This window comes from Heterodontus francisci, chromosome 43 (assembly GCF_036365525.1).
Source record: "Heterodontus francisci isolate sHetFra1 chromosome 43, sHetFra1.hap1, whole genome shotgun sequence".
Lineage (NCBI taxonomy): Eukaryota > Metazoa > Chordata > Chondrichthyes > Heterodontiformes > Heterodontidae > Heterodontus > Heterodontus francisci.
In genome coordinates this window covers 19,982,405-20,002,361 of record NC_090413.1, presented here as the reverse complement: position 1 = coordinate 20,002,361, position 19,957 = coordinate 19,982,405, and the positions used below count along the sequence as shown (strand labels likewise).

At 43.3% G+C, this 19,957-nt stretch overlaps 1 protein-coding gene across 6 annotated transcripts in view; it reads left to right on the top strand.

The window, feature by feature from the left end:
- LOC137355680 (dedicator of cytokinesis protein 7-like) overlaps positions 1-19,957 on the top strand; it is a 158,298-nt gene that overhangs the window by 52,892 nt on the left and 85,449 nt on the right. For all 6 annotated transcript variants that reach the window (XM_068021107.1, XM_068021106.1, XM_068021105.1 and 3 more), the window contains exons 12-15: positions 1,187-1,311; positions 2,172-2,265; positions 4,625-4,787; positions 16,996-17,113. In XM_068021107.1, coding sequence (XP_067877208.1) covers positions 1,187-1,311; positions 2,172-2,265; positions 4,625-4,787; positions 16,996-17,113 — 500 coding nt within the window. The remainder of the gene's footprint in view (positions 1-1,186; positions 1,312-2,171; positions 2,266-4,624; positions 4,788-16,995; positions 17,114-19,957) is intronic.

Genomic DNA, 19,957 nt, shown 5'->3' with positions numbered 1-19,957 from the left:
CTCAGTTCTGCCCTCCTCAGGCGGATCCCTTGCATAGTCAGATCTATTAAATGAAGTTTGTTTGACACAAGTCACATGTATTGGTAAGTGGCTATTGATATTGCATGAATTTCAGGATTGACCTTTTCAGCAGCAACATCTTGAATTTATTTGGCACCTTTAATGTATTAAAACATCCTAAAGGGCTTCACAGGAGCATCATCAGACAAAATTTGAAACTGAACCACTTAAGGAGATATTAGGACAGATGAGCAAGTCTGAACCTGCAGTTCCTCTCATACTGAGCAGGATTATTGTTGCAAAAACTTTATCAGCTGAGTAAAACTAATCTGCCTTCTGACAGAATAATGTCAGCTTACGTTCCCCATCCACGGGCAAGCAATCCAACGCTTGGTGAATTCTGCTTCACAATGTTAGGAAGAGCCAACATCGAAGGTCTTCAGGAGAATCTTAAAAGAGGAGAAAAAAGTGGAGAGGTTTAGAAGAGAATTCCAGAGCTTTAGAGCCTAGAAAGCTGAAGGCATGGCTGCCAGTAATGGTGTGAGAAAATTGATGCACAAGGGGCCAGAATTGGAGGAGCGCAGGGTTCTCAGACTATCTTCAGGTTGGAGGATGTTTGAGGTAGGGAGAATAAGGCCCTGGAGGAATCTGAATAGAAGGATTCACTGGTGTACATTAATCTCTCCTTTTAGTTTCTCGCTGAACCTGTTCAAATTCTGTGCTCTGGCGAACAGAGACTGAGTGTTTCTAATGATCTTTACTTGCCTATTGTGCTCCTAAGTCAGGTAGCTAGGCGTATACTAGTTAGTAAATCCACTGTATGTTGTTGCCAAGCTGATGTCACAGCTTCATCCAACTGGAAAATCCAAGTAAGTGAAGTTATTATTTTATAATGTTGGTCTGGCTCAGAATCTTCTTACTCAGAAGGCCATTAGAACAGCTGATGCTTTACGATGTGGCCATTAAAGCAGAGACTGTAACGCAATTTGAAAAGACCTCTAGAAAAATATTTGAAAAAGACGATATAATAGGATTAGAGAGCTCTAGCTAACGAGCTAGCACTGGTCACATGGCCTCCTTTGCTGTAAAGACTGGCTGTGCGATGAAGGGGGATGTTTGGCACCAGTAATAGGTTTATAGCAAGGGGAAACAGTTGCTATACCCTTTTACTATGATCTCTTTCTAGAGCGAAAGGGAACATGGACAGACCGGAAGAAAAGAACGTTGGAGCGTATGAGCATCGGGGATGATGCCTGTAACTACACCAACTTCCGGCCAGCTACCCTGACTGTCACAAACTTCTTCAAACAGGTAAATCAAGATAAAGACAAACTCAAGGCCCAAAGAAATGGTCCGAGGCAAGCAAATGTGGCTCATTGGAGCCCGCACACAACTATCTTCTTTTTTGAAAAAAGAAAGCAAGTTACTGACCTGGAACCTGAAGTTCGCAAATTGTTTCTGTTGTTTTATGAATCACCCAAACTGCTTACAAGCAACTACAGGCAGCTTTGTTATTCGAGTTGGCGCATCTTTTTGCAAGGAATACCTGGGCCAGGTTAGCAGCTAAAGATCATTGCTTGAGATTCCAGTCTCTTTCTCTGCAATGTCATGAATGACCTGCTAATGCCATTTAATAAATCATAGAGTAGTACAGCACAGGAGGGCTTTGGGCTCATCGAGTGTGCAAACGTGCTAGGTAGTTTATTGAAGTTCCCCTTCATCTCCTGTAGACACCTCTTTTGCTGACCGTGAAGCTCAAACTTCTCTGATCATTCCTCATGGCTCATGTGCTTTGTGCTACGCCTCAGAGAGCTAGCGTAAGATTTGAGGTACTGGATTGACTTTGATATGCCTACTTGTGTAACATCAAAATGGACTTGAGTCCCTATCCCAAACTTCCATGCGGCAGTACTTAATTGCATCCATAATGGTATAGTTGGGTGAATTGAAGGGAGAAATGCTGGGCAATCTGCTTCTCTTTCCTCACCCCAAATGATAAAACATACTCACTGTTACCTAATAAAAGCAGCTTGTTGCTAGTGTTGGTTTCTCTCTAAGATCTCAGTCCAGGATAGCTTGATTTTGCTATTCCCATTATAACGGTGAAGTGTTAAAAACCCTGCTCAAACTGAGGCCTCGATGTTGTATCACTATCCTTTGTGTTTCACCAGGAAGGGGATCGTTTAAGCGATGAAGACTTGTACAAGTTCCTAGCAGACATGAGGAGACCATCGTCTGTTCTGCGGAGACTGCGGCCAGTGACAGGTAACTTGCCGTGTCCTGAAGAGTAGAAGGTGCAGAGTGAGTGTTGGATTGCAGCAAGTGACTGCAATGGCTTTATGCAATGAGGAAACAAGCGAGCACACATCTAGCGACTTTTGTGGAAACTAGTTTTATTTAACCTGCTGGACCTGGTATTAATTTAAATATGATCTGGCCTCCACCAGAGGTCTCCAGCATCACAGATGCCAATCTTCAGTCAATTCGAGTTACTCCATCTGATAACATGAAATGTCTGAAGGCCCTGTATGCAGCAAAGGCTATAGGTGCTGACAAGATCCCTGCTGTAGTAGTGAGGACTTTTTGTACTCCAGAACTAGCTGCAACCCTGGCCAAGCTATTCCGGTACAGCTACAACAGCGGCATCTACCTGACAGTGTGGAAGATCACCCAGGGACGTCCTGTCCACAAAAAGCAGAACAAATCCAATCTGGCCAATTACCACTCCATCAGTCTACTCTCAGTCATCAGCAGAGTGATGGAGGGTGTCATTAGCAGTGCTATCAAGCAGCACTTACTCAGCAATAACCTGCTCACCGTTACTCAGTTTGGGTTCCACCAAGGCCACTCATCTCCAGAACTCATTGCAGCCTCGGTCCAAAAAAGGGCAAAAGAGCTGAAATCACGAGTTGAGGTGAAAGTGACTGCCTTTGACATCAGGGCAATATTTCAACGAGTGTGGCATCAGGAGCCTTAGCAAAACTGAAGTCAATGAGAATCGGGGAAAATTTCCAACTGTTTGGAGTCATAGCTAGCACAAAGGAAGATGCTTATGGTTGTTCGAGGCCAATCATCTTAGCCCCTCAGGGCATCTCTGCAGGAGTTCGTCAGGGTAGAGTCTAAGCCCAACATCTTCAGCTGTTTTATCAATGTCATTGCCTGCAACATAAGGTCAGAAGTGGGGATGTTTTCTGATGATTGTACAGTGTTCTGTACCATTCGCAACTCCTCAGATACTGAAGCAGTCAGTCTGGCTGCATGCAGCAAGACCTAGACAACATTCAGGCTTGGGCTAATAAATGGCAAGTTAACAGTCACGCCACACAAGTGCCAGGCAATGACCATCTCCAACAAGAGAGGATCTAACCATCTTCCCTTGACGTTAAACGGCATTACCATGGCTGAATCCCATCAACATCCCTGGGGATTGCCATTGACCAGAAACTTAACAGGACCAGCCATAAAAATGCTGTGGCTAAAGGAGCAGATCAGAGGCTGGGAATTCTGCAATGGGTAACTCATCTCCTGAATTCCCAAAGCTTGTTCACTGTCTATCTACAAGGCACAAGTCAGGAGTGTGATGGAATACTCCCACTTGTCTGGATAAGTGCAGATCCAACAACACTCAATAAGCTCGACAACATCCAGGACAAAGTTAGCCCACTTGCTCCATCACTGGCACACGGTGACAGCAGTGTGTACCATCTACAAGATGCATTGCAGCAACTTGCCAAGGCTCCGTCAACAGCAACTTCCAAGCCAACGACTTCACCCTAGAAGAACAAGTTTTGTTTTTTTTATTTCCAAAATATACTTTATTCATAAACATCTGTAAAAATTACATTGCCAGACAGTTTCCAACCAGCACCAAAAAATACAAACATTGCAAGGGAGATCAGTTTCCTTCAATACTGTCATGAGTTTCATGACAATTGTCATGTCAATTACAGTTTTACATTTACAGCAATTGAGAATATTAACGATACAGTTCGAGGGGTTTCCCATGGATCCAGCCCCTCAGTCCAGCTTGGTGGGGGAACCTTACACTGTGGTCTTTCCCCATTGAGCCTTTGCTGCGGCTGCCCCAAGCTTTAGTGCGTCCCTCAACACATAGTCCTGGACCTTGGAATGTGCCAGTCTGCAACATTCGGCGGTGGACAACTCTTTGCGCTGGAATACCAGCAAGTTTCGGGCAGACCAAAGGGCGTCTTTCACCGAATTGATAGCCCTCCAGCAGCAGTTGATGTTTGTCTCGGTGTGCGTCCCTGGGAACAGCCCGTAGAGCACAGACTCCTGTGTTACAGAGCTGCTTGGGATGAACCTTGACAAAAACCACTGCATCGCTTTCCACACCTAGAAGAACAAGTGCAGCAGATGCATGGGAACGCCACCATCTGCAAGTTTCCCTCCAAGTTACACATCATCCTGACTTGGAACTATACCACCGTTCTTTCAGTGCCGCTGGGTCAAAATCTTGGAACTCCTTCCCTAACAGCACTGTGGGTGTGCCTACACCACATGGACTGCAGTGGTTCAAAAAGGGAGGGAGGGTCAGTAACTTCACATTTCCTGTATTTCTTTAATTTACCCATTTATCTTAAATGTCTGTCTTCACTATTTACAGCTCAGTTAAAGATCGATATATCGCCTGCTCCTGAAAGTCCACACTACTGCCTCTCCCCTGAGCTACTCCATGTCAAACCATACCCAGATCCTCGAGTGCGCCCAACTAAAGAGATCCTGGAGTTCCCAGCGAGGGAGGTCTATGTACCCTACACTACATACAGGTAACGATTAGCCTTGCTCATATTTACTACAGCTGTACTAGCATCTTGGTATCATTACCTTTGCAAGGGAGAGTGTGGGGTGGGGGGAGAATCTTCTATTTTTTGTTGCTCAATGGTGGTGAGCTCCATAGATGTTACATCTGCCTTTCACATCCTCGGGATGTCTGAAAGTTTGTGAGACCTCGCTGAGCACAAATGGGACTATAGTATTTCTTCACACGCGAACAGTGACCACACGTCATAGGTACTTCATAGATTATGAAGTGCTTTAGTTCATCCTGAGGATGTGAAAGGTGTTACATTAAATTCAACTTTCTTTTTTAGTTTCTTTCCTCTTTTTTTAAACACTTGTATTATAGGGAAATGAGTCAGACAGTTAGCACATTGCAAGATCCCACAAACAGCAGTGAGATAGATAATCTGTTTTCGGTGATGTTGCTTGAGAGATAAATATTAGGCGGGGCATTGGGGGTCCTCCACCCTACTCTTCGAATAATTCCATGGGGTCTTTCAGGCCACCTAAGAGGGCAGTTGAGGATGCAGTTTAAATTCTGGAAGACGACACCTCTGACAGTACAGCACTCCCTCAGTCTTTCGATGAGATGTTAAACAGAGGCCCCTGCCTGCTCTCTCAGGTGGAAGTAAGCGATTCCACAGCACTGTTTTGAAAAAGAGTTCTCCCTGATGTCCTGGCCAGTAATTAACATAACTAAAGCAGATTATCTAATCATTATCATATTGCTGTTTGTGGGAGCTTACTGTGCACAAATTGGCAGCCACATTTCATACATTACAAAAGTGACTACACTTCAGAAGTACTTCATTGGCTGTAAAGCACTTTGGGATGTTCCGGGGTCCTGAAAGGCTCTATATAAATGCAAGTCTGTCTTTCTTTTCAATACTGAACTGGTGTGTCAGTCGGCATGAGTCTTGAACCCGACTTTGAGTTGGTGCCAGAACTGAGCAAAAATTGACAGGCAGGTAGCAATATCTGTGAAGCAGCATCGGCAGAACCATTTTTGGGGTCTGTTTTGGCCATACCAGAATATTCAGGTGCTTGATAGAGATCAATATGATATTGGAATAAGGTAATACTGGCATTCAGCTTCTAAAGGTCCTCACAGAGTTATGGATAGTGAGCCCTCTCGTGGCAAAAAATCAGTACTGCAACATTTCAGAATCACAGAATTCAGAATCACAAAATTGTTACAGTACAGAAGGAGGCCATTCGGCCTATCGTGTCCGCACTGGTTCTCTGAAAAAGCAGTTCACTCAGTTCCATTCCCCCGCCTTCTCCCCGTGACCCTGCACCTTCTTCCTTTTCATATAACAGTATAATCCCTTTTGAATGCTTCAGTTGAAGCTGCCTTCACCACACTCTCTCAGGCAATGCATTGCAGACCGTAACCACTTGCTGCGTGAAAAAAGTTTTTGCTCATGTTGCTTTTGCTTCTTACCAAATACTTTAAATCTGTGCCCTCTCGTTCTTGATCCTTTCACGTGGGAACAGTTTCTCTCTATCTACTCTGTCCAGACCCCTCATGATTTTGAATACCTCAATCCAATCACTTCCCATCCTTCTCTTCTCCAAGGAACACTGTCCTAACTTCTCCAATCTATCAGCTTTGAACATCTCAAACTGATGTTTCCTGAAAGTACTCAATCTCTGTGTGGGCACTGGACTTCATTGTACCCATAGAGAGCTTAGAAAGCTAATGGGCCAGATCTTGCTGGAGCAGGGCAACTTGCCGCTTGTTAGAATTATTTTCTTCGTCACCCGACAGTTGAAAAGATCTTTGCACCATAATTTGCTTAAAGTACAAGCTGGTAGTGCGGTGAAGGCAATGGGACATCTGGGATCTCAGTAAATGGCGGGACCAACAGTCTATCTCAATTAATGAGATTTAAGGATTGTGAAAAAAACAGGAAAGACTGAGAAGGATAAAAGCAAAATACTGCAGATGCTGGAAGTCTGAAATAAAAACAAGAAATGCTGGAAATTCTCAGCAGGTCTGGCAGCATCTGTGGAGAGAGAAGCAGAGTTAACGTTTCAGGTCAGTGACCCATCTTCAGAACTGATAGATATTAAAAATGTAAAAGGTTTTAAGCAAGTAAAGCAGGGGTGGGGCAAGAGATAACAAAAGAGAAGGTGTTGATCGGACAAGGTCACAGAGAATAACTGACCAGAAGGTCATGGAGCAAAGGCAAACGGTATGTTAATGGTGTGCTGAAAGACAAAGCGTTAGTACAGAGAGGGTGTTAATTGACAGTAAAATGAACAGCCCCGGCCACAAGCACAAACATGAAAAAAAACAATGGGTAAGCACAGTAGAAACAAACTCAACAAACTAAAATAAACAAATAAAGAAAAAATAACTAAAAATAAAAAGGGGGGCCCGTCATGCTCTGAAATTTTTGAACTCAATGTTCAGTCCGGCAGGCTGTAGTGTGCCTAATCGGTAAATGAGGTGCTGTTCCTTGAATTTGCGTTGATGTTCGCTGCAACAGTGCAGCAATCCCAGGACAGAGATGTGGGCATGAGAGCAGGGGAGTGTGTTGAAATGGTCAGCAACTGGAAGCTCGGGGTTATGCTTTCGGACTGAGTGGAGGTGTTCCGCAAAGCGGGCACCCAATCTACGTTTGGTCTCCCCAATGTAGAGGAGACTGCATTGTGAGACTGAGAAGGAAATGAGATGAACTTGAACCAAATCAGGTACAGAAAGAGAAATAGAGAGAAGAAAGATTGGATAAAGAAAATTAAAATTAGACGTTTTTAACATCACTAAGAATTTGTCACCTGAAGGGATGAGACTCCACAGTTTGAATTGTGCCCTTTTCTGGGCTGGAGAGGTTGATTGGCATTGCTTTAACAATAATCATGTTGTTAAAAGGGTACTTACACTGCTAATTACCAGACATAACTTTTTGTGGTGAGTTTAATGGACAATTAAAGTGCAAATCCAGCAAGTTCTTAAAAATAGCAAGGAGGCTAAGGGTCAAATGCAGTTTGTGCAAAGCAAATGGTGAAATAATGTAAATCACTTTCTGGAGATTCGCAACTCGTGCCTTAACTTTTAAGACGCTAGACTTGCTGGCCAATTTACACATTAATGGTGTGTTAACAACACACACCGTTGTTATTGTTCGATTATGATTTGAAAACCTGTTTTAAGAAAAGTATCACTAGCAAATGCTGATCTGATGTATTTATTTTTGGTTTAAAATAGAGCAAGAGCACAACAGGATATGCAGTGACTGTTTCTGAGAGTGCTGTAAAAGACTGGCACATTTCTGTGGGTTAGAGAAGTCACAGTATGCAGATGGTATCTCAAAACTTCATCAAAAGTATAAAAACAGAAATATTAGAACAAGCAGCAAGTTTAACATCTCAATTCTGATTAATTACTGTTCTACCTAAAGTCTGTGTGTGTGTGCGTCCTTTCCTTTTTGGCCTCCTTGTCTCGAGAGACAATGAGTGAGCGCCTGGAGGTGGTCAGTGGTTTGTGGAGCAGTGCCTGGAATGGCCATAAAGGCCAATTCTAGAGTGACACACTCTTCCACAGGCGCTGCAGGTGAAGTTGGTTGTCGGGGCTGTTACACAGTTGGCTCTCTCCTTACACTTATGTCTCTTTTCCTGCCAACTGCTGAGTCGCTTCGACTCGCCTCTCTTCAGCCTTGCCTTTATAGCTGTCCACCAGCTCTGGCGATCGCTGGCAACTGACTCCCACGACTTCTTGTCAACGTAGCAGGAGTTCATGTCGTGTTTGCAAATGTCTTTAAAGCGGAGACATGGACGGCCAGTGGGTCTGATACCAGTGACGAGCATACTGTACAATACGTCCTTGGGGATCCTGTCATCTTCCATGTGGCTCACGTGGCCAAGCCATCTCAAGTGCCACTGGCTCAGTAGGGCGCACATGCTGGGGATGTTTGTTGCCTCGAGTACTTCTGCGTTGGAGATACGGTACTGCCACTTGATGCCAAGGATTCTCCGGACAAGCTTGTGTGTGTGTATTGACATATATTCCAGTAATCTCCAATGAACTGCATCTTTTCTGTGTTTTTTAATAGACCTCCTCCACAGATGTGTGAATCTAGGTTAATGTAATGCCCAGAGAGTGTTGTTTGTTTTGGGTACAGTACAGATCATATTGGAGTCCTTCAGACACTGTGAGCAATGGCAGCTGTTGGAGCAGATGCAATACAGGCTTGTCTCTGTGCATTTATCTAGAGTTGAAAGTAGTTGCCAGGTCTGCTGTAATTGTTCCTGCTCCAATATGCAGCAGTAAAAAATCCAAAGTAACCCCTAAGATAATTGGCGAGAGGTATTAGCTTTTTCACTCTAGTAAATACTATTATTGTGTGAAGTTAACCCTCTAATCCCAATGGGGTTAAATATATGTCAAGTGATGGATACTAATATACTGAGAATGTTTGTTTTAAAGGAAGAATTCTCTCATTCATTTAATCCTTATTCATTATAGAATATTTTTTCAAAGGGAATAAATTAAAGGGTCTGTATTAGCAGAAAGTCCCTAGGATTTTACATTTTAAGAGATTAGTTTGATTATATCTATGCTTACAGGTTCTTCCATAACACAATGCAGGGGATTTAGGATTAGCTGTGTGATATTAATGGTCATGTGGTGAAGCTTTTGAATCTGCTCACTCACACTGCAAATCTATAAATGGCATTTTCTGTGTGCCGACAGTTTCTTCCGTTTTTCCGTGCAATGTTTTGAAGCTTTTACTCAGATGCTTTGTGCTAAAGAACACTCCCTTAGTGTGGCTTCTTGAAATATTCTGCTAATATCCTTTGCAGTTCAATCGGGAATAAAGGAAATCAAAAATATATCTTTCAAAATTGAACAAAGCTGCCCTTAATATGTAAACTTAAAAGCACTAAATATGACTACTCCAAAGGTTCCAGCATTACTTAATGTCAAAAACAAAATATTGTGGACACAGGAAATCTGAAATTAAAAACAGAAAATGCTGGAAATACTCAGCAGGTCTGGCAGCATCTGTTGAGAGAGAAACAGAGTTAACGTTTCAGATCTGTGACCTTTCATTAGAACTGAATATAGTTAGAAATGAAATAGGTTTTGAACAAGTGAATGTGGGGAGGGTGGGAAGAAGAACAAAAGCACAGGTCTGTGATAGGGTGGAGGGCAGGAGAGATTAAATGACAAAACGTCATTTTGGTGCAAGGCCAAAAAGAGTGGTAATGGGACAAGTAAAGAATCAAAAGATGTGTTTGGAGGAGGTGTGAATGGCAGGATAGCTGCTGTCCAAACACAAAGTAAAGTAATTAAAGAAATGAGAAAAAAGACCAAACGAGCAAAAATATAAGGAACAAAATAGGGCAGAGATTATGATCTAAAATTTTTAAATTCATTGTTGAGTCCAGAAGGCTTTAAAGTGCCCTGTCAAAAAATGAGGTGCTGCTCCTTGAGCTTGCATTGAGCTTCATTGGAACACTACAGCTTGTCAAGGACAGAAAGATCAGAGTGGGAGCGAGGTAGAGAATGAAAATGTCAGGTGACTGGGAGCTCAGAGTCTTGTCTGTGGACTGAACAGAGGTCTTCCGCAAAGCAGTCACCCAGTCTGTGTTTAATTTCCCCAGTGTAGAAGAGAACACATCGTGAGCAGCAAATACAGTATACTAAATTGAAAGAAGTGCAAGTCAATTGCTGTTTTACTTGGAAGGAGTGTTTGGGGCTTTGGACAGTGAGAAGGGAGGAGGTAAAAGGGCAGGTGTTGGATCTCTTGTGCTTACATGGAAAGGTATGGTAGGAAAGAGAGGAGATGCAGGGTGAGTTTACTGAGGGGCGTCACGGAGGAAACTGCCTTTTTGGAATGCTGAAAGGGGCGGGGAAGATGTGTTTAGCGGTGGCTGAAGGTGGCAGAAATGACAGAGGTGATGTGGATGTTGGTGGAGCAAAAGTGAGGACAAGGGGAGCCCTATCATTGTTCTGGGAGAGAGGGGAAGAGATGAGAGCAGAAGTGCATGAAATAGAGTGGATGCGGTTGAGGGCCCTGTCGACCACGGTGGGGGGAATCCTCGGTTGAGAAAAAAGGCAGACATATCGGAAGCGCTAGTATAATAGGTTGCATTGTTCGAACAGATGCAACGGAGTCGGGAAGAATGTTTGTTGTAAAGGGAGCGTCCTCTCATACATTTAATCATTATGCATTATGGAAGATTTTCTTGGGGAGGAAAACAGAGTTGATGTTTCAGGTCAATGACCTTTCGTCAGAACTGGAATAAAATATTTCTATTTAATAAGTGTGGACCCAAATTTTCACCCCCTCTTGTCTTAATGTAGCTGAAATGAAATTTGAATGTAGAACCACAGTTTTAGAAGAAAAATTTCTGTTGCATACATGAAACTGCAAATTAATAGCTTAAAACATCAAGGAAATAACTAGTAGTGCTAAGAATAACGACAAGGGGAGGGGTAGCTGTAGTGATTAAGGATGAAATTACGCCAACAATAAGAGAGGATGGAGTGAGAGGTAAGCATGCAGTGGAATCTTTCTGGGTAGAATTAAGAAATAGAAAAGGGATCAAGACTATAGTCGGAGTTGTATATGCACCCCCCCCCCACCTCCCAGTAGCAGCTGTGAAGTGGTAGAGATCAGAAAAGCATGTAGCAAAAACAGAGAGGTTTAGAGGCTATTTTAACTTTCATAAATAAAAACTGAAAATGCTGGAAGTACTCAGCAGGTCTGGCAGCATCTGTGGAGAGAGAAACAGAGTTAACAGGCTGAATTTTACGCTCCCCCGAAGAGCAGGATGGTGGCGGGGGCTTGGCATAAATTGGAGCGGGAGACTCCAGGGGCCCTTCCCGACCCGCTGCCACTTTATACAGGGTGACAGCGGCGGAAAATGGCCAGCCTGCCCTCGGCTGATCAAGGCTCTTAAGTGGCCACTTAAAGGCCTTTGCCCACCTCCTCACGGAATTTACGCCTGGCAAGACCACCCTTGCCTCGCCGAGGCCCAACCGATCACCCCAAAGAGACAACAAAAACTTACCTGCTTTCCAGGGTTCCCCGACATCATCATCGCGATGCTGGGTGCAGTCCTACCAGTGGCCACCACTCCCAGTGGCACTGCTGGCCCGCTGATTGGCCAGCAGCTCTATTAGGCGGGACTTCCTACCTCAAGCGGGTAGAAGTCCCACCTCAGACTAATTAAAGCCCGGGGACCCACAGAATACAGGTCGGATCCCCAGGCCAGGCGGAAGCGGGTTTACCGCTGACTTTTCTGTCGGTGGACGACTTCCGTCTGCCTAGGGTAAAATCCCGGCTACCGTTTCAGGTCGATGACCTTTCGTCGGAACTCTGTTCAGGTCATCAACCTGAAACGTTAACTCTGTTTCTCTCTCCACAAATGCTGCCAGACCTGATGAGTACTTCCAGCACTTTCTGCTTTTATTTCAGATTTCCAGCATCCTCTGTGTTTTGCTTTGATTTTAACCTTTATATAGATTGAACAGGAGTTGGGCCTATTCAGGACAGAGAGGATAATATATGCTTAGAGGCACAGGGCAAGGCTAATATACTTAATCAGTCCTTTGTATCAGTGTTCAGTAAGGAAATGGAGGCTGACAAAATATCAGTAGAAGCAGTGAGTAGAGGCAATGGGGGAGGTACTAAAAAGACTGGCTATGCTTAGGATAGATAAATCACTTGGTCCAGATGGCTTGTATCCCAGATTGCTAAAGGAAGTGGGGATGGTTCGCGGAAAGGCGTACATAATCTTCCAATCTTACCTGGATATGGGGAGGAGCCATTGGAGGGTGGCAAATGTGACATCCTTATTCAAGAAAGGATGTAAGGACAGTCCTGGCAACTGCAGGCCAGATAGTTTAACATCAGTGCTGGTTCAAAATCCTGGAACTCCCTCCCTAGCAGCACTGTGGGTGTTCCTACAGCATATGGACTGCAGTGGTTCAAGAAGGTGCCCCACCTTCACCTTCTAAAGGGCAATTAAGGGATGGGTAATAATTGTTAGCTTTGCCAGTGACACCCACATCCCATAAATGAATGAGAGCAAAGTAAGCACTTTTTCAAATCTATGCAACATTAAATCGGCACAGGAGGTGGAGGCAAATTCAATCAAGGCATTCAAAAGGGAATTAGACTGTTATCTGAAAAGGAAGAACGTGCAGGGTTACGGGGAGAAGACGGAGGAATGACATTAGGTAAATTGCTCATTTGGAGAGTCGGAGTGCACACGATGGGCTGAATGACCTCCTTCTGCACTGTAACAATTCTGTGATTGAAGCCCATGGAATTGAATGCAAATTGTTGACCTGGTTAAGAAATTGGCTGAGTGGCAGGAGACAGAAAATTGGGATAATAGGCAAGCCCTCAAATTGACAGGATGTGATAAGTGGTGTCCCACAAGGATCTGTGTTGGGGCCTGAACTATTTACTTTATTTATTAATGAGTTAGGTAATGGGATAGAAAGCCATGTATCTGAATTTGCCAATCAAACAGCTAGGTGGCATTGTAAACCATGTAGATGGAAGCATAAAATTACCAAGCATATTGATAGATTAAGTGAATGCACTAAACTGTGGCAAGTGGATTTCAATGTAGGCAAATGTGAGGTCATCCACTTTGAACCCAAAAAGGGTAGAACAGGGTAGTTTCTAAATGGAGAAAAGCTAAAACAGTGGAGGTCCAAAGACACTGGGGGGTTCAGGTACGTAGATCATTAAAGCGCCATCAGTAGCTATAATCACAAAGGCTAATGGATTGCTGGCCTTTATATCTAGAGGACTAGAATACAAAGGGGTAGAAGCCATGCTTCAGCTAAATAAAGACCTGGAGGACTGTGATCAGTTATGGGCACCACACCTTAGGAAGGATATATTGACCTTGGAGGGAGTGCTGCAAAGATTTACAAGAATGATACCTGGACTCTGGTTAAATTACGAGGCGAGATTACACAAACTAAGGTTGTATTCCTTAGAACTTAGAAGGTTAAGGGGTGATTTGATTAAAGTTTTCAAAGTATTAAGGGGAACAGATAGGGTAGATGGGGAGAAACTATTTCCACTGGTTGGGGAGTCTAGGACTAGGGCTTAAAATTAAAGCCAGACCTTTCCAGGAGTGAAATTAAGAAATACATCTACACGCAAAGAGTGAAAGAAGTTTGAAACTCTCTCCCACAAACAGCAATTGATGCTAGATCAATTGTTAATTTAAATTCTGAAGTGATAGATTTTTGTTCTCCAAAGAAATTAAGGGGTATGGGGCAAAGGCAGGTATATGGAGTTAGGTCACAGTTCATACATGATCTCATTGAAAGGTGGAACAGGCTCAAGGGGCTAAATGGCCTCCTCCTGTTCCTATGACATAATTCAAATAGAATTTTCCGATTGGGAAGAATAATAGAAGAGATGAGATTGTGTTTGAGGGTGTAATTCATTCTTGGAGCATGACTGTGACAAAGAAATACTTGAACAGTATGGTATGGTTTGACACTAATTTCCACAGTGCAGTTGCTTCATGAGTGCTATGCATAGTTTCATCAGGGAGAGTGATTAATAAAGGCATTTTTTTGGAGCTGAGGTAAGGCAGTGTTCTCCCACCTGTCAGAACAAGAAGCTGGACAGTGGGCAGGGAGCCAACGTGACCAATCTGGTGAACACATTTTATACAGAGGACATCGGTGGCTGCCAGGGTGTTAGTCATGTGGGGTTTCCACAATGACCAGAAGTGCCAAACTGAATCTTTGCTGCTGTGTGCCTAGTCACGTCTCAAGAATGAGTTAGAGTGACACCTTCAAACACAATCTCAGCCCTTCTATTATTCTTCCTGGTAATACGATTCTGATTGATTTATGCCTTTATTGTTGCCAATACTCATTATTGCTTATTGTTGCCAATACTCATTATTGCCTTGCTGTTTCCAGCACTTAGCTTGCAGTTTCATCTATGCAACTAAAATATATTTTTAATTGTGCTACATTAATGTTTAATTTCAGCAACATTAAGAGGAATTTCTAGCAAACTGACAAAAGATTTTGGTGCACACTTATTAAATAGATGCTGCTGGCTGCATTCAGGGCAGTCCAATTTCGGGAAGGGGTCCTCAAACAGGCGTGGGCCCTCTGCGTGCAAATAAGGACCTAACGCCCAATATGCATTGTAGGTGCGGGCTCTCCGCCTATACTAGGGCCTTCATCGATATCCTGGATGGCATATCTCTAGTGTGAGGTGTGTGTACTCGCATCACCTGCCCTATTGGATGATTAGGCATCTGATTTTACACTTTTGGCTTTGGTCTTCCCAGATTTCAGCTGGAGGATTGCAGCTGTTCCAAGAGTTTATATTGGAGGAGCAGTATGTATGCCGACACAGGCAGTGGCAGGATAAAAAGAGGTGGTTCGGAGGTAGAGCTGAGTGTCATCAGCGTACCTTGGAAGCTGACTCATGACTTGGGATGGTGTAATCAAAGGGAAATGTGTAAATGAGGAAAGGACCAAAGACAGATCCTTGGTGGACTGTGGTGTATGGTCAGAAAGAGAAGCCATTGCTGGAGTTGATTATGTCAAAGCAGCAGAAGACGAGGAGGGACCTCGGTCACAATCATGTGGGATACCCTTCACAACTTTAAGAAGAAAGGAAGATTGGAGATGGAGTGATAATTGGCAAGAACAGAAGGGTTGAAGGTGGGTTTTTTTGCTAAGAAGGTGCTGATAGCAGTTTTGGAAGAGGAGGGTGCAACATTTGAGAGCGAATTTATTTTTTTTAAGCTCGCATTGGGGCCAGTAAGGGAAGTCGGACAATCAGCAGTTTAGTGGAAGTGGATTCAAGGGTGGGTCTCATGGACAAGATGGGCTGGGAGAGGGCATGAGGACAAAGAGTAGAGAAACTAGAATGATGTGAGTTCAGGGTCCGGGCAGGGGAAGCCTTGAGGCAAGGCGAGAAATGGGAAGCAGCAAAGGCAGCTTAAAAAAAATGGTTTCAAGTCACAGGGAAATGGCTGTTTTTTTATTGGAATTTACTGTAATGGAGTTAATGTTTGGCTCATTTTAGTTTTGTATTGTTTGTGATCCACTTAGTAAAATGACTTGCTTAATTTATTTTTCCTCTCGTCTTTCTCTTCAGTAGATCACTGCAAATGATTCTGATAGTTGGACAAAGGATAGTTGAACCTGTCATGCCCCTGATTGAGGGGATGTAACCAAGTGCCTGAAGGGAAGGGAGCTGGCATAGCTTTAGTGTGGTAGTGAATGTGTCAGGCCTTTATGTTACTGCCAAAATTCTTACAGCATTACAGCCACAGGAATGTACAGAACCAGAAGATACCATGGCAGTGTATCGAGCCAGACCCAACCTTCAGGAAATAGCATGCACTCCTCTATCTCTCATTCTCCCACAATGACCTTCACAGAAAAATATCTATCCTGTCATTTGTCAATGCTGTTCACCTCCACTTCAGTATATTCAATACTCATCCTTGTGGGTTTCTGATCTGAGAAGTCAGGTAAAGCCAAATTTCATGATTGTAAGTGGTACTTGTGTTTTTTCATTCGTTCATGGGATTTGAGCATCACCGGCAAGGTCAGCATTTATTACCCCTTCCTAATGGCCGCATTTTACTGAGTGGCTTGCTAGGCCATTTCAGAGGACAGTTAAGAGTCAACCACGTGGTGTGGTTCTGGATCATATGTAAGTCAGACCAGGTAAGGATAGTAGATTTCCTGTTCCGAAGGACATTGGCGAACCAGATGGGTTTTTATGACAATCCGATAGTTTCTTGATCATTATCAATGAGACTAGCATTTAATTCCAGATTTATTAATTAATTGAATTTAAATTGTTCCAGCTGCAATTTTGGGATTTGAACTCATGTCTCCAGAACACTGTGCCCATGTGAGTGATTCACTTGATAGCCAGATAGCAGTCAACAAAACCTTTGGTTGAGGTGCCTGTTACATTTTTGGTGTTTCTTCATTCTCTGCTTTTCAGATTAAGTCTTGCTTCCATGCTTCAGATAACTCTCATAGGTGTCTCCTGATTCCCCTATCTTGGAAAATGAGAGTTTACACTTGCTGTGATAGGTGGATAAATTCATAGTACAGTGAAGTTAGTACACAAGGGCAGCCAGTCACTATGATTCTGTCTCCTGGCTATATTTTGAATGCGTATTGACTGCGCTGATCACTCTTGTTATTTCTTTTAGGAATCTGCTATATGTCTACCCACAGAGTTTGAACTTCAGCAGCCGTCAGGGTTCTGTGCGGAATATTACAGTGAAAGTCCAGTTCATGGCAGGAGAGGACCCCAACAGTGCCATGCCGGTGAGAAATGTCTTGCATTAATGCAGGAGTCTTAGCAGCTTTCTTCCTGAACTGTACACTAATGCCATACCCTGGTAATGTATGTATCACAGAAAGGTATGCAGTTCTTATTTATGATGGACCCCAAGTGAAGGGCTCATAACAGAGAGCAGAGATAATGTGAGGTAAATCAGCAATTGATATCAAGGTTGGGTGCTAAAAGCTGAAAGACTCTTGGAGAAAGAAGGAAAAAAAGCTTGCATTTCTTTATTGCCTGATCTCTCAAATCTCCCAGACTGCTTTATGTGCAATTCATTAAGTTGGAAGTGCGGTGATTGTTATACTGTCCAAAGCAGCAGCCATTTTGCACACAGCAAGGTGCCACAGGTAGTAAGATAATGAATGAGCAATGAATATGATTTTGAGAATTGCTGAAAATAAACATGTTGTCAAAGCTTTTCGTCTTACACTCATTAGGACAATACGCAAGAATAATGTAAGGGAAAACAATAACTTATACTGCATGAGAAGAGAGTGCTGATTGGTTGGAAAGTGAACTCTGGTAGAGGCGTTGCCGTGGAGAATGCATCACTTTCCGGTGACTGACAGTTAACTGCCAAGCTATGTTTGAAATTTAAAGCAGGCAGTTTGACTCTGTTCAAGGCATTGCCCTGAGGAATGAACCGGCGAATGGCTGTCACTTATTTTGTTCAGATGAAATAGGCGCAATGTGTGTACATGTTCTTTCTGTCTGCAAAGAACAGAGCCCTGTGTATTAATAATATGTAGCTTCCAGTACGCGCAAGTGCGCCACACTGCGAGCCCTACTGACAATCTTAAATTGGTTGTCAGTGTAATTTTGTTTTTATTAGAGATACAGCACTGAAACAGGCCCTTCGGCCCACCGAGTCTGTGCCGACCAAGAACCACCCATTTATACTAACCCTACAGTAATCCCATATTCCCTATCTACACTAGGGGCAATTTACAATGGCCAATTTACCTATCACCTACAAGTCTTTGGCGGTGAGAGGAAACCGGAGCACCCGGGGAAAACCCACGCAGTCACAGGGAGAACTTGCAAACTCCACACAGGCAGTACCCAGAATTGAACCCGGGTCCCTGGAGCTGTGAGGCTGCGGTGCTAAACACTGCGCCACTGTGCCGTCCAAATTCTTATCACACTGTGTCCAATTGCGGAATTACATTAAAATTGGACACTGTGTTTTGAGTTTTGCAAGCACAGGCTGGTTGGGTACGGCCTGTACTTTGCCTGTTGCGAACAGCGGAAGGGACATGTTGTTTGATAAGATCCGCCAATCTTTGGGACATACAGTATATATACCTAGCATCACGCTGGCATTGAAATATGTATTACATTACTCATTTGTGATAGGCAGGATGTCTTTTTGGCTTGACAGCAGCATTCTGTTAGTGGCGAAACCCCACACGTGTTGCTACTGCATAGTAGCAGCGTGAAACAGCTAGCTTTACCTGTTGCTCAAATTTCTTTGGGGGTACATTACCCTTCAAGGGTAATTTGAGGTAGACTGGGAACTTTTCAGCGCCTAAAATGACGGCCTTAAGCCCGTTCATAAGTTTTTGCGATATACAGCGAGAAATAATCTGATCAGGGTAGCCATTGTCACGCAGGATGTCTTTGATTCGCCTTCTTTCACCATTAAGCTTGCATGGTGAGCAAATGGCTCGGGCCTAATTTATGAGATTGCCGATAAGGCCAATCTTATAGCATGTGGAACTGTAAGAATCCCAACAGGTGTATTGACACATATATACGCATTCTGCTTATTTCAGCTGAACAAAATAAGTGACAGCCGTTCGCTGGTTCATTCCTCAGGGCAATGCCTTGACCAATCAGAGTTCACTTGCCAACCAATCAGCACTCTCTTCTCATGCTGTATAAGTTGTTGTTTTCCCTTACGTTGGTTATTCTTGCGTATTGTCCTGATGAGTGCAAGACGAAAAGCTTTGACAACATGTCTCTCTTTTCAGAAATTCTCAAGTTTTGTACTACCAAATGACTATTTGAATATGATTTTGTTAGTCTTAGTTGAGGGACGGATCTTGTCCAGGACGCAGCAAGAAATCCCTACCTTTAGAATAGTGTCCTGGAATTTTCAGTGTTCACCACAACTGGGAAGATGGGCTTCGGTTTAATGTCTCATCTAAAGGACAGTGCAGTTCCAATAATGCCATGATCCCTCAGTACTTCCCCAGAGCTTTGAGTTACTGTGAAATAATGCGTACAGGGCAGTGCAGTAAAGTCACGATTTGAAGATCGGGAGAAGGAATGTGTGGAATGGGGTATCTACAGCTCAGAAGAAGATGGGGAACGCTTCGAGGAGCAATAAAGTTAGTAATATCAAAAAAATAAAGGCAACATGTTTGTGATGGGGAGAGGTATTGGAAGCCAGAAGTGAGAGAGATCATCTTTTGTATGCTGTTTAGTGCAAGAGCTTTCCCAGATAATGGGAACAAATGTTCGGTTGGAATGGGTTGCATTTTATGGAGATTTAAGTGTGGCTTGGGGAAAGAATTTTCCTTTTAAATCAAACACTAAGTCAAAATCTCCCACATCCATTGTGAGTCAGTAAGTTCCTTTCACAGATTCTAGTCTGACACTTCTTGAATCTGAGCGTACTAGAATTGATTTTCTGCTCTATTTGTGCATTTTTGAACAATAGAGGAAGTACACATTGTGCCTACTGTAGTACCAAAATATATTGCAACACGCACAAATTGATAGTTGAGGCAATTGCAGCATCTTTTAGTAGCTACTTACTCTCACAAGGTACTGGATTGTAGATGGCTGTGTGGGTGAGACAGCAAATGTGTCCACTTAAC